Consider the following 14,432-nt stretch of genomic DNA (forward strand, 5'->3'; position numbering starts at 1 on the left):
CCGGGCGCTCGCTCCGCCCCGCGTCCCGGGCGAGCCCGGCCTTGCCAAGCGCCGCGCGGAGCCCCCGAGCCCGGCCCGGCCCCGCCATGCAGCGCCCGAGCCTGACCCCGCACGTGCGCTGGGCGCAGCGGCACGAGGAGCTCTACCTGCGCGTGGAGCTCAGCGACGTGCAGGTACCGCCGGGCCCCGCCCGCTGCAGGCCCAGCGCCCCCCCGTGCCATGCACCCGGCCCTGCCCCCCCCGCCCTGCCCCCCCGGGAGCTCCCCCCATGCCAGCCCGCGGCATGCTCCTGTGCATCCTTCCCGCTCATTTGTTTCCCCCGTCCACGTGCGGAATAAATGTTGTTGAATGCGCTGAGGCCCGTGCGTTTGTGCACCACCCGTGGACACACAGGCGGGCCTCTGCTCACCAGCGGGGTGGCATTGGACTCTCTCAGGCGGCCGCCCAAGTGTTCAGCTTACAGAGACCACTGGGCCTGTCCCATGCAGGGGCATGCAGCCCAGGGAAATCCCTCCCTAACTGTACAGTTCTCCCACCCCAAGCAAAAGGCTGGAGCACTGCCGGGGTAATGGTAACCTGCAGGCCTTGCTGCTTGAAGCTTCCATTTTTTCCCCCCGGGTCACTTTCTGAGCCCAACTCCATTGCCACCATCCTGGTGTTAAAATTGTGTGTTTGGAATGGCATGCACCTGCTGCCTCAAACAACCCCTCTTTCCCCAGAGCCCCGAGATCTCCATTGTGGACAATGTGCTGTATTTCAAAGGTAAGTGGCTTATTTTGTTTTGAAGTTAATATCATACCTAGCCCGTGTGTGCAGGGTGGACTCTTAGCCGTGCAGAGACACGCCAGCCACCTGGACAGAGTATAGGATTGCCAAGTGATCGCTACCGCCGTTTTCTGATGTCTTAGTGAAAATGATTAGGCCCTTGGCCTTGTTAATTGAATAGTCAGTTAACCTCATGAATGTGTATTGGTTACTCAAATATTCTATTATCCGTGGGGGTGGGGCCGGCAGCCAGTGCACTCCAGCCCCACTCCCACGGAGCCCCCTGCTACTCCACGCGCTGCTGCCTCTCTATCAGAGGCAGCAGTGCGGGGTGCCAGATGGGAGCTGGTCTGCAAGGGGAGCCAGTGTAAAAAAAAACCAGCTCCCCTAACAGACCTGCTGCCTGTTGCCCTGCGCTGCTGCCTCTGATACAACAGCAGCAGCCCCTGTCCGGAGTGGGGTGGGGAGGGGTCCTGAGCTCCCGGACTTGGCATGAGCCAGAACTGAGCCAGGCTGCCTGCCCACCTGGCTCTTAATACACTTTAAATGCAGAGCTGCAGCAGGGGTAGGTCCTGGACCTAAAAAATTTACTGGGGAGGGGATGGGAGGGGAAAATGCGTGTAGTCTAGAGCATTAACCTATGAGCTTTTTCTTATCAGTTAATCAACTACACTATTACATCCCTAGTCCAGGACCCCTGCCCTCATCCAGAGCTTCTGGGCCAAACCATAACACAATACAACTGGAGCTAGTGGTTTGGGGTTTCAGATAAATGTTCTCGGATTAACTAGGGTAGTTGTTTTACGATCATAAGTCCTGGTAGCAGGTCACGTATATTTTTTTTAAAATGCACTGCATTTAAATAGATCAGCTAATTTTCGGTATGTCTTTCCTGAAACTTCCCATTGAAAGCATGCTATCACAAAGACCTTGTGTGCAAATACTATCAGGTTTTGGATCAGGAACTACAATTCAATTTGAAAGGTAAATTAATTACTTTGTAAAGGGTGTGCGGTGGCTTTTTTTTGGACTGAGCAGTTCAACATAAAGGACCCAGTTTGCAGTTTTATTTGTTAGGTTAGTACTAGGAACATGCTGTTGCCTTTTTTTTCTTCATTAGGAATCTACTGTGGATCTTTCATATTGAATCCCTGAGTTTTTATTCCATCTTGTATTCCTGACGCATATGGTACAAGAGCAATGTGTTGACTTAAACTGTATTGAGCTTTATGTGAACAGGATTATTTTACAATGCTGCCCTTTAAAATAGGACTTTAGATGAGCTTGTGGGCTTTCATGGGGAAGGACCTGGCTTTGTAAGGAGACTGATGAATTCTGGTGCATATTTGCTTTCTGTGCAGGGATTCCCTCTTTGCATCTCAACTTAGGCAGCTGATCCTTTGCTGCAATAGTTCCCATTGGGTAGAACTCGCCCTCCGCCCCAGCCTCATCCATGCCGGTCTCACAGAAAAGTCCTTTTCCAGTGCTATTCCAGAGAATGTCAACCCTCCTATAAGGCACCCAGCACATTTTTAAATGTCACTTCTTTAAAAGCAAATGAAATTCTAAGAAACTGCAACACTGTTGTTTCATTTCCATTATTAACTAGCGTGACCAGGCACCGCATTGGGCAAGAGAGGGCATTTTGTAAATCACTCAGTTGCAGATAGAGTTGCAAAGGAAGACTCATTAGATCTTTACACTGATTGTTGTTCCTTTTCTTTTAGCCCAGGGTCACGGTGCCAAGGGGGACAATATATATGAATTTCAGCTTGCATTTCTAGAACCAGTCAAGCCTCAAGTATGTATTTTTTTTCCCCTCTGTGCTTTACAGAAGAAAAGTGTTACTGTTAAGTGGCTTAAAAATTCCCAAAGGGAAACAGCTGTGCTTTAAGAACAACGAAGAGTCCTGTGGCACCTTATAGACTAACAGATTTATTGGAGCATAAGCTTTCACGGGCAAAGACCCAGTTCGTCAGATGCAAGTGGGTCTTTGCCCACAAAAGCTTATGCTCCAATAAATCTGTTAGTCTATAAGGTGCCACAGGACTTCTCGTTCTTGCAGATTCAGACTCACACAGCCACCCCTCTGTTACTTTTCAGCTATGCTTTAAGTCTCCTAGGAGGCTATGTAAGGTTGTTGCTTTGCTTCCTAATGCTGTAGCAGATGATTTTCCTGTCATTAAAAGTTCTAATGCCGTACACCAGAGGTGGGGGACCTCTTTTGGGCTGGAGGGCTGCTGACCCGCAGAAAGGTCAGTCGGGGGGGGCTGTGAAGCAAAAAACCAGAACAAACACTCATTGATGTGGCCCCTGACTGAGAAGAAAGACACTCCCCACGTTCCCCTCATACACCGGATCCTGGGGGAGCCCAGGCTAGTAGATTGTGTGCTACCATCCCGAGGTGGGGCAGCAGGGTGTCTGGAGTGCCAGTGCAGGCTCTCCAATGCTGGGGGGAGCCCTGAGCCTTGCAGGCTGGATCCAGGCAATCCCCACCCCTGCCATACATGTTCAATATCTCATCTTTGAGCCTGATTCTGCAACCTTTACTCAAATCTCCGACCGTGTGACTAAATATGGGTTCACAGGATCACAGCTTTAAATGAAAAACAGAAATAAGTGAGTAGCAGCTTGAAAAGAATTTACTGGAGCCGTAAAATAGAGACTAGCAATTTTTCTGAATGAAGCGTTCCAGATTGGGGGAAATATCATCTGTTCTGACAGCCTCTGTGAAGTGCGGCCTCTGAAATAAGTCAGTGACACGTCTTACGTGTTTTGTGACCTTGCTATAAATCTTGACTTGTGCTCTCATTGCTTGTACTCAAAATTCCAATCGGAACATGTTACAACTCTTACTGCAAAACACCGTTTCATAACAGGAGAGAGACTGGGAAGATGAAGTCTCAGGAAGGATCAAAGCTCTGCCTGTCCTTTTAGTCACAGGGCATCCTGCAAAACTGATCTTCACTCCCAGTGGGGAATAACAGTAGCAAGACTTGGCCCGTAACTGTTCTGGCTCTTGATTTGCCCACTAGGATTAGCTGCAGTAAATCTGGGAGCCAGGAATTCTGCCTTCCTTCCTTGGGGTAGATAGAACTTCCCTTCCCCTCTCGCTGAGTGGAGAGGAGTCTGTTCCCTTGAAATGCAGAATTTAACTCCTTTCTGGAAGGATAAATGGCTGAATGCCAGGGCAATTGCTAACCCATCAATATCAAAGTGAAGCTTTGCAGGAAAAGTAGTTAAAGTTCTTGGCCTTACCCTCCACTGTAATACAAGTGCTCGCCAGAGTTGTCAGTACAGAACTTTTCACCAGCCCTGATTTAATCCAAAACATTCTTGTTATGAGGGCCCCTGTTCTAATGAAACATGCTTGCGTGTCTGTCTGCCTGTTGTGTGTTTCACAGTTGGTGTACAAAGTGACTCAAAGGCAATTGAACATCACAGTGCAGAAAAAAGAAAGCAACTGGTGGGAAAGACTCACCAAACAGGAGAAGCGCCCGTTGTTCCTAACTCCTGATTTTGATCGCTGGCTAGATGAGTCGGATGCTGAAATGGAACTCAAAGCAAAGGTCAGCATTCCACGTGTTTTCAGTGCAGTGTAAATAAGCAGCTAAGAGTGCATGTCCTAAGAAATAAAAGTAGCTACTTTATTTTGCATGGACTCTTGTCATCGAGTTAACATTTATATTTGGAAGCTTCATGGGGTAGCCAAGTTAGTCTATAAAGTGCTACCAGACCATTTGTTGTTTAACTTTATCATTTATATTTGGTTGGAGTTCTGTCCAGCATGCTGGCTGCAAGATCTAAATTCAACAATAAGCAACGGATTCTGTATAAGGATCGGAAGCTGGGGGCGGAGCAGGGCAGTGGAGGGGAGGTAGTTGATTTAAAATGCGCCTTATCTGTAAGTTATGCATAGAGGCCCTAGACTGGATCAGGGTGCCATCACGCTAGACCAGTGGTCTCCAGCCTTTTTAACCCCAAGATCTCTTTTTTATTTAAGTGCAATGTAAGATCTACTTCCGACCCAAATTCCCTTGTCCCACTTCGTTCCCACCCTTTCTTTGAGATCCTGCCCCACCCCTTCCTGAGGCCTCACCCTGCGCACTCCATCCCCCTTCCTTCCCCATCCTCACTTACTTTCACCAGGCTGGGGTAGAGGGTTGGGTGCAGGCTCTGGTCTTGGGCCAAGGGGTTTGGAGTGTGGGAGGGGCTCCGGGCTTAGCCCAGGGCAGGGGATCGGGGTCCAGGAGAGGTTGCAGGGTGCAAGCTCTAGGAAGGAGTTTGGGTGCAGGGGACTCACATCAGGGGCAGGAGGTTGGGTGCAGGAGGAGGTTCAAGGCTGCCACTGGGGTTCAGGAAGCAGGCTCTGGTTGGGCACCATTTAACTAAGATGGGTTCCAGGTGGTGGGGCAGTGGGGTTAAGGCAGGTTTATTCCTGCGCTGGCCCTGCACCACTCCTGAGAGCAGCATGTACAGCGATGGCTCCATGGTGCCATGTGCTGCCCCTTATCTACAGGCCCGGAGCCCACAGCTTCTACTGGCCACGGTTCCCCATTCCTGATCATTGGTAGCTGCAGGAGAGGGGTCTGCAGGCAAGGAAGCAAGTGGAGACACCTCCCCCCCACCACCACCACTCTGCCTCTCTCAGGGCTGCAGGGACATGCCAGCCACTTCCAGGTGCAGCAGTTACCATGGGGATAATTACTCCAGCCACGACAGAACTCACTACTCCAGAAATTAAACTACTCTTAGAACTCACTATTCCAAGAATTACATTTAAGCGTAAGAGAGAAATGATGAAATGCACAGGCCAGTCAAAAACTAAAACTAACCCACTTTGCAAACAGTAAAAGTAGTAACAGTAATCTCCACGTATGTGTTGGGTCGGGAGAGGAGAATCACACACACACACACACACACACACACACACACACACCCACCCCCCTCCCCTTCTCTGTGTGTGGCGATAGGGTACAGAAGTGGGGGGAGGAGGGACACACACACACACACACACACACACACACACACACACGCTCCCTCCCCTTCTCTGTGTGTGGCGATAGGGTACAGAAGTGGGGGGAGGAGGGACACCCAGACATCAGCCCTTCCTCCTCTTCTCCCCCATATCCTGCACAACAAGCAGGAGGCTCCCAGGGGGGCAGCTTCAAGGCGGGGGGCAGGTGAGCGACTGAAGTGCCAGCGCTTGATAGCTTCCTGACCAAACCCCAGTCAGGATCACCGGTCAGAGGCTCTAAGATCTACTAGTAGATCCCAGTCTACTGCTTGGTGACCACTGTGCTAGACTTTATACACACCCCTATGGATGGCCCTTGCTCCAAACACCTCACAGTCTAAAGAAGCTAAAATCCGCAGGATATCTGATGTTGGCAGCGGGCTCAAGCTACAAACCAAAGTCTCCAGAAGTTTAAGGTGCCCAGCCATCAGAGACAGGCTGTGTCTACACTGGGCCACTTATTCCGGAAAATCAGCCACTTTTCCGGAATAAGCTGCGAGCTGTCTACACTGGCCCTTGAATTTCCGGAAAAGCAACGATGCTCTACTATACAAAATCAGCCGCTATTCCGGAAAAACTATTCTGCTCCCGCTCGGGCATAAGTCCTTATTCCGGAACACTGTTCCGGAAAAGGGCCAGTGTAGACAGCCCAGTAGTCTTTTCCGGAAAAAAGCCCCGATTGCGAAAATGGCGATCTGGGCTCTTTTCCGGAAAAGCGCGTCTACATTGGCCACAGACGCTTTTCTGGAAAAGGGGCTTTTCTGGAAAAGCAGCCTGCCAGTGTAGACGCGCCTTTTCCGGAAAAACTGAAAACTGAATAGTATTCCGTTTTAAGCATTTCCAGAAATTCATGCCAGTGTAGACACAGCCACAATGTGTCCTCTGCTCTCATTAAACAAGACCGTCTCAAGCTCATGCTTGCTTTTTTGCTTATATTGCTAGTAGAATTGGCCCCAAAATCAGAGTGCTCTGAACTTGGCAGTTCTCCTAATGAATATGTATGTGCTGTTTCCTCGGGTCAAAGACCAAGAGACTCCCTTTCTAAAACATCCTGGCTTCACTTGTGTGAAAAGCAGCAGTCCCGAGGTTTTCTAAAATGAGGATTTGTAGGTGGAGTGTCCAGAAGCAGCCTCCTGAGCCACCCAGTCAGCCCTGTCTTTAACATTCAGCTACGTGGTAATTCACATGGATTCCGCAAGCTTTCCACTGCGTCCAGAATGGTTAGCAAAGAAATAATAATCCCTCTTGGAAAGGACACAGGCAGCCAGGCACAGGTGTGAGTGGTGTCAGTTCTACAGCCAATACTGCCCCACAGCCATTTCTTACATCCTAACGACCACGTAAGCCATACAGAACATCACAAGGGCTGTTTTGAGGATGCAGCAGTCCAGGGTGATCTTACAACAGAACTCTGGGGAAGCAGTGTGTGGTAAATGGTCTGAAGAGAGCCAGAGGAGGTCTTCACACTTTCACAAGAAAAGAAACCATTTTGAGTGATAATGATCAAGAATTAACATGGAAAATGACACTTCACCTCAAAAACATGTATTCATTAGATGAAAATATACAATAGAGGACATGTAGCTGGCTAGACAGCCATGAGCTTTTACAGTAACCCTCTTTCCTGACAAGGAAGAATTTGCATGGTTTTTCCTAGATGAAAAATTTAACCCTGTAGACTAGTGAATGGATGTTAGCTCAGAGTAAAACCCCCACTTGCTTTGCAGCCAGTTAACTAAATATTAGTTGCTGATTACTGTATAGAAATACTACACTCACACCCTTTAAAACGTTATCCCTCATTTTTTAGGAAGAAGAAAGGATTAACAAAGTGAGAATTGAGTCCAGAGTCCCTAAAGACCGTAAGTAAGCAACTGTATCTTTGGGTATTGGTATTAGTAAGGTTGATTTGGAGGATAAGATTGTGGTAATAGTTTGCTGACGCATGCCCCAGGCAAAATATGTCTTTAAGCATGTGCTTGAGTACTTTTGATGCTATCACAGTAGTGGTGATAGATGGGTGTTCTCTCTAAAGCTAGCATAAAGTACTTTATTATGCATGTAACTACTTACAAGCTTGGTAAACTACACTTCTGTTGCATGGGAGATTTCACCATTTTTGTCATCAATAGTGCAAGCAGGTGACGTGAAAGCCCAGCCCAAGCAGTGAGAGGTGCAGTACAGGCAGTCCCCGACTTAGGCGGATCCGACTTTAGTCGGATCCGCACTTACAAACGGGGCTTTTCTTGCCCTGGAGCTCACGGGCGGCGGGTCACCACCCGTGTCATCTGGGGCGAGAAAAGCTTCTCCCGGTTTCCCTGGTCTGCTGGGGAGGGGGGGGGAGGGGGGGAGTCCAGCAAAGCTGCTGGACCCCCCCCAGCAGACCAGGGACACCCGAGCAAAGCCAGCGCCTGGAGGAGCCATGCTACTGGAGCAACCCAGCAGCACCCCAGCTGCTCTGCCCCAGGCGTCCCCAAGTCAGCCGCTGCTGAAACTGACCAGCGGCTGACTACAGGAAGCCCAAGGGTTGCTCTGCCCCAGGCTTCCTGGAATCAGCCGCTGATCAGTTTCAGCAGCAGCTGACTTGGACGCCTGGGTTTCTTAAGTTGAATCTGTATGTAAGTCAGAACTGGCATCCAGATTCAGCCCCGTTTGAAACTGATCAGTTTCAGCAGCGGCTGTCGCCAGTTCCGACTTACATACAGATTCAACTTAAGAACAAACCTACAGTCCCTATCTTGTACGTAACCCGGGGACTGCCTGTACTCCTCTTATTCCAGTGCTGAGTTTCTCTTAAGCCCTCGTGGGAAATTGTTTGGGAGCCCCGTATTGTCCAGTATAGTGTGAAATCTCATTTTCTCTTGTAACCCAGCCTTTGAAATCTAGAGATAACTCACTAACCCACCTCACCACTGAAAGCTGGTTGCAGAAAATAGCAGTGCAATTGCTTTTTGCTAACATGATTGTTTAACATTGTAGCTTTCAGACAGCTGAAGAGAGGATATTTGTTCATGTATAATCTTGTGCAGTTTTTGGGGTTCTCCTGGATTTTTGTGAATATGACAGTTCGCCTGTTTATCTTAGGAAAAGGCAAGTAATAAGCACTATTTTATCCATGCTATTTCTTCCTCTGTTACCCTTTGCATCAATTGCTAAACAATTACATCTAAATTAAGAAAAATGAAACTGTAAATGCCTCATTGAAATGCACACCAAAACCAGTTGCTAGAACATGGCCAGGACCTGTAAGTAATCACAGACCCTGTGAATTCTGGGCATCAGTAATATTTGCTGTATTCTGTAAATGTTTTACTTTTAGAAAAATTGTGTTTTGGGGGGTGGGAGTGGGGAGAGAAGAGGGAATGAAATAGTCTCACTTGAGACTATGGGGGTGAGTTTTATTGGGCTACCTTCTGTTAGTGAGCGAGACAAGCTCTGTGTGGCTTGAAAGTTCGTCTCTCACCAATAGAAATTAGTACAGTAAGAGATGTTACCTCCTGTACCTTATCTCTAATATGCTAGGACCAACACAGCTACAACTCCACCGTCTTGCACTCGAGACAGATGTTCCATATATTTAGAAAGTTGGTATTACTAAAAAAAAAATGGATTGGCTGAAATTTTTGTAAAAGATTCGATTGTCCATTTTGTTAATCCACAGCACCCCCTTCTCTCTTTTCCATGTTATGTACAGGCAGTCCCCGAGTTACGCGGATCCGAGTTATGAACGGGGCTTTTCTCGCCCCAGAGGACGCAAGCGGCGGGACGCCCAGATGCGCCGCGGTCCCGCCGCCCGCGTCCTCCGGGGCGAGAAAAGCTGCTCCGCGTCTCCCTGGTCTGCTGGGGGGGGACCCCCCCCCCAGCAGACCAGGGAGACGCAGAGCAAAGCCCCGGAGCATGCGGGCAGCGGGACAGCCCAGACGTGCCGCGGATGTCCCGCTGCCGGTGTCCTCCGAGGCTTTGCTCCCCATCTCCCTGGTCTGCTGGGGGGGGTCCCCCCCAGCAGACCAGGGAGACGCGCAGCAAAGCTGCGGAGGATGTGGGCGGGACCGCGGCGCGTCTCGGCGGTCCCACCACCCGTGTCTCCCTGGTCCGCTGGGGGGGGGGGCGCGCAGCTAGTGCGCCCCCACCCCACCCAGCAGACCAGGCTTTTCTTGCTGACGCCTGGGGTAGAGCAGCTGGGGCGCTGCTGGGTTGGTCCTGCAGCTCCACTCCTCGACGCTACTGGACCAACCCGGCAGCACCCCAGCTGCTCTGCCCCAGGCGTCCAAGTTCAGCCGCTGTTGAAACTGATCAGTGGCTGATTCCAGGAAGCCCAGGGCAGAACAACTCTGCCTCCGGCTTCCTGTAGTCAGCTCTGGTCAGTTTCAGCAGCAGCTGAATCTGGAGCCAGTTCCGACTTACATACAAATTCAACTTAAGAACAAACCTACAGTCCCTATCTTGTACGTAACCCGGGGACTGCCTGTACTGAAATAGCAGTAACTGTACTTGAATTGGGGTTAGACTAGATGGCCCTTGTGGTCCCTTTGATTCTTTCAGCATACGACTTTTACTTTGGTCAGGTAATGTTTTTAAGGCTCTTACTCTGCATGCCAGCCTACTGTATAACATAGCATGACTTACCGCTGCAGCACCTCCTGCTGGTCACTCTGGGAATTAGCTTTTCAGCTCTGGAGCACCCCCTTTTGGTTGGTGTCTCGCCTACTGTTACCTGTTTTTCCTCCACCTCTGTGTTCGGGCCCACGTCCCTCCCAGACTGTGGCATCCTCCCTTCTGGGTACTGCTCTGCTGCAGGGCTCACGCTCTGGGGTCATCCCCCTTAGCAAACCTCCAACCCCCCCTATTCCTACCTTGCCTCAGTGACCCACCCAGTGCCAGGATTCATCCAGTCCCTTACCTCAGGGTAGACTGCAGTCTGAAGTGGCCATTCATCATTGGCAAGGGGGTGTGGACCTGCTGCCTTTGCCTCCCCTGCCTGCCTCTATGCAGCCTCAATAGCTTCAGGCCCTGCAGCCCGGGAGCTTGTCTGGCCAGAGCTTCCCAGCTCTGCATCAAGAAGCCTCTAGCTGCCTTGAAAGCCTGGTCCCTCCAGCTCCCCAGCTGGAGCAAGAATGAGTTTGAGTTTCCTCTTCTCCAGGAGCCTGTATTTATACTGCCCTCAGCTGGGCCCTAATTGGATCATTCCTGCCATAGCTGTAAGCTCCACTTCTCCCAGGGCTGGATTTCAACCCTTAAAGGGCCAGTGCTGGTCAGATGCCCATCACACAGGTTTTATGTACAAGGTTGAACCCTACATAAAATAGTTGAGCAAGATGGTTTATGTTGGGGGCTATGTAGTTAAACTGGTTTCTCCTGGAGGGCAAATTCAGATGCCTTAAAATGGTCTTTTGTTTCTCGATAGATTCCTTCTATGATACATTTCACACCATTGCTGACATGATGTATTTCTGTCAGACGCTAGCATTTATGGAGATCCTGAATTCACTAGTAGGAATTGTCAGGTCACCGTTTGTACCTTCATTAGTCCAGGTAATATTTACCGATTCCTCACCCCCCATGTTATTACGGTTTAGATAGTGATAGTCTTAGACATTGCTTTAAAAAAGTGTGTGTGTGGGGGGGGGGACGACTTAAGAAACAACAAATAGTCTTGCAGCACTTTAAAGACTAACAAAATGTGTAGATCTCCATGTTTTGTTAGTCTGTAAGGTGCTACTAGACTCTTTGTTGTTTCTTACGTTTTTCTAATTACAGACCCCCCCTCTGGAGCTTTGGGGGGAGAGGGATGGCATCAACTTGGCTTTGCCCCAGGGATGCATTATGCCCCATAGGTGGAAATCCATGCTTTTGAGCCTGGGTTGCTAGGTTGCTTTCTTGGGTTGTGTGGTAAGGCAAAGGAGTTTGGGGCAAAGAAGAAACGGGGGGGGGGGGGGGGGGGGGGGGGGGGGGGGGGAGAAAGACACACGACACCTTGTGGGCTTGAACCAGTTCAGCTGTCCATGGCAAACACATTGTGCCACAAAAGTGTGAGCACCTGTCTCTGCTGCAGGATTGGCTCTTAATACAGCTGGTCACAGCGCGTACAAGGGCTGTTGGTTTAAGAAGCATTTGCCCAGACCACAGCTCAGCTCCAGGGGCACATGCCCTGGTCTTCCAGCACCACTGATATTCCCTGGCCCTGGGCTGTGTATTCGTAGAGGTAGGGGCTCTCTGCTGCCTTCTAACTGTGCTGGGTTGATATGTTTTCAGTGTGCTCACATGTACGTGTTGGGGTTTTGTTAAACAGGTACTGGGAAGAAATTTTGTCTTGTTTATTGTTCTTGGAAATGTGGAGGAAATGCAAAGCAAAGCTGTGGTGTTCTTTATATTTTACTGCTGGAGTATTATTGAGATATTCAGGTGTGTATGATTTTCCTTTGATGTGCATGGAATGCCAGGTCTACTGAGAAACAGCCTTCGCTTTCAAATCATTTTGATTTTTCCAGTAAGAAACAAAACACCTTGTGGCATTAGCATGAGAGTCCCTGCTGGTAAAACAGTCCTTGGGGCTTAGCTTTGTCACAGCATAACTGTCTTGCTAGATTCCTGGATCTGGCAGCGTCTCGGACTGATTCCTGTGTGAGATGCCAGAGCACATGCCTGGGATAACTTGTAGCTATGTTCCTCTGCCCATTCCCTAGCCCTTGGTAGGGAAATCCAATGTACATGTCACTCGCCACAGGAAAATCAAACCTTTGGCTAGAGAAGTATAGATTCTGGAATTTGAAGTGTTTGTATTCTGCTAATTTTTGGGGATCTAAATTGAAATACTCATTGAAGAAAGCAGGCAGTTAAACCTATCCATGTTGCCAGGATAATAGGTCTGTAACCTATCAGAGGAAGAACAGATGTGCTTGCTTGCAGCTTCATGTGAAACAATTTTTGAAAATTCGTAATCGTTATTTACCATTAAGACCGTAACTAATCAAAGAGTTACATTGTTTATCATGACTAGTTGACCTGCATGATACCATATAGTGATTGTGCACGATATTGTCACTGAAGTGGAACGTTAAACTTTTAAGTAATCTCTGTCAAACTGAATTTTTACTCCAGGTATCCGTTCTACATGCTTTCCTGCATTGGTATAGAATGGAAATTACTAACTTGGATCCGATACACCATCTGGATTCCTCTCTACCCTTTAGGAACATTGGCAGAAGGTATGCTTCAAAAACACAACCTTGTAGATCATGCTGCGGTGTGTAGAGCTGAGTAAATAATTCATATTTTGGTTGGGTGGTAGAATTGAAACACCTGACAAAAAATTAGTTTATTCTGACTCAAGATTAATGCATTCAGGGGGGCTGTTTTGTTTTGACTTCTATGTTTTCCCCTCATTTCTTAGTCAGCCATAATCGTTTTCTGAATTTGAACAGTTTTGGTTGCATGGCAATTGCATTTTTAGCAAATTTGTTAGTCGCCTGAAAATGTTCACTGAGAGCTGGTTATATCAAATGTGCTGTATTGTCTCTTAATCTTGTCTAGGGTCCTACCAAAGTCTTGGCCATGAAAAATGTGTCACGGACTGTGAAATCTCCCCCTGTCAAATCTGTCTTTTTGGAAGCTTTTAATTGTTCAGATTTCATGAGGAAGGCCAGTGTTTCTCAGATTGGGGGTCCTGACCCTAAAGTGAGGGTGGGGAGTTGCAGGATTATTGTAGGAGGTCTCAGTATTGCACTCCTCTGCACTGGATTCAGAGCTAGATAGCGGCTGTTGTTGGCTAGAAGCTGCTCTTCTCCCCTCTCCGCCCAGCTCTGCCACCTCTATCAGAGGCAGAAACAGGGGGGAGGGAGAGGCTGCCCTGGAGCAACCTCTGTCCACAACAAGCCCAACCTCACCACAGATAAAGGCGGCTCTCTGGGATGCCCATGCAGCCTCTGTCCACAGGAGCTTAGGCCCCCCAGTAGACAGGGGCCGCTGCCGCCCCATGGAGGCAGCAGCGTGGGGTGGCAGGGGGTTCCCTGGGAGTGGGGCTGGGAGCGTACTGGCTGCTAGCCCTAACCCTGGGGACTATAGAATAATCAATTGCATGGTATCTAACATCCCTGCCATGGAGTGTAAGTCCTTTCCAGCCTGCAGCTCTTCCTGTAGAGCTCTCAAGAGGAACGTGGCCACCTTCAGAGGCCGGCGGGGAGCATGAAATGTGTTACAGGCCGATATGAAAGTAATGTCTTTGGGAGGGCTCTGATTGCCTTGCTACACACCCTCTTGTGGGGAGCTGAATGGTGTGTTTGCATTAACTTCTGTTTCACTGGCTGGGGTATCTACAATAGAAATTTGTACCAACTTTAATTTCTAATTATATGAGAAACAGCAGAGTGCACTGAACCCAGCAAGGCTAATATCTTGCTGCTGTGGGTGGGTTCGTAGTATTGCCCACCAACCCCAAGAAACTAGGTAAGTATCATGACTTGGGTGCAGCTGTGTTGAAAGTTGCCACATAAAACTAGTTTATGATGAAGTCTCTCTAATTTCCAAGAGTTGCTAAAGTATCAAAATATTTTACCATAAAAAGGGAACAGCTTTGAGACGCTTCAGTTTTTTTCCAGCTCTAGAGGTGACCTTGCACTTTGCGTTTGTCTAATCTTTTTGGCCTTCTGCTTTC

At 48.9% G+C, this 14,432-nt stretch overlaps 1 protein-coding gene across 3 annotated transcripts in view; it reads left to right on the forward strand.

Moving 5' to 3' along the window:
- Positions 1-14,432, forward strand: part of HACD3 (3-hydroxyacyl-CoA dehydratase 3) — an 18,700-nt gene continuing 4,268 nt past the window's right edge. The window contains exons 1-9 of one of the 3 annotated variants that reach the window (XM_075896892.2): positions 1-173; positions 720-762; positions 2,493-2,566; positions 4,170-4,334; positions 7,593-7,644; positions 8,762-8,872; positions 11,187-11,314; positions 12,072-12,184; positions 12,881-12,987. In XM_075896892.2, the coding sequence (XP_075753007.2) occupies positions 87-173; positions 720-762; positions 2,493-2,566; positions 4,170-4,334; positions 7,593-7,644; positions 8,762-8,872; positions 11,187-11,314; positions 12,072-12,184; positions 12,881-12,987 (880 nt within the window). In that variant the 5' untranslated portion in view covers positions 1-86. The remainder of the gene's footprint in view (positions 174-719; positions 763-2,492; positions 2,567-4,169; positions 4,335-7,592; positions 7,645-8,761; positions 8,873-11,186; positions 11,315-12,071; positions 12,185-12,880; positions 12,988-14,432) is intronic. The other 2 variants (XM_075896890.2, XM_075896891.2) reach the window with 2 other exon arrangements.

The sequence above is a fragment of the Pelodiscus sinensis genome, chromosome 14, assembly GCF_052426305.1.
Source record: "Pelodiscus sinensis isolate ZL-2025 chromosome 14, ASM5242630v1, whole genome shotgun sequence".
NCBI classification, from domain to species: Eukaryota; Metazoa; Chordata; order Testudines; family Trionychidae; genus Pelodiscus; species Pelodiscus sinensis.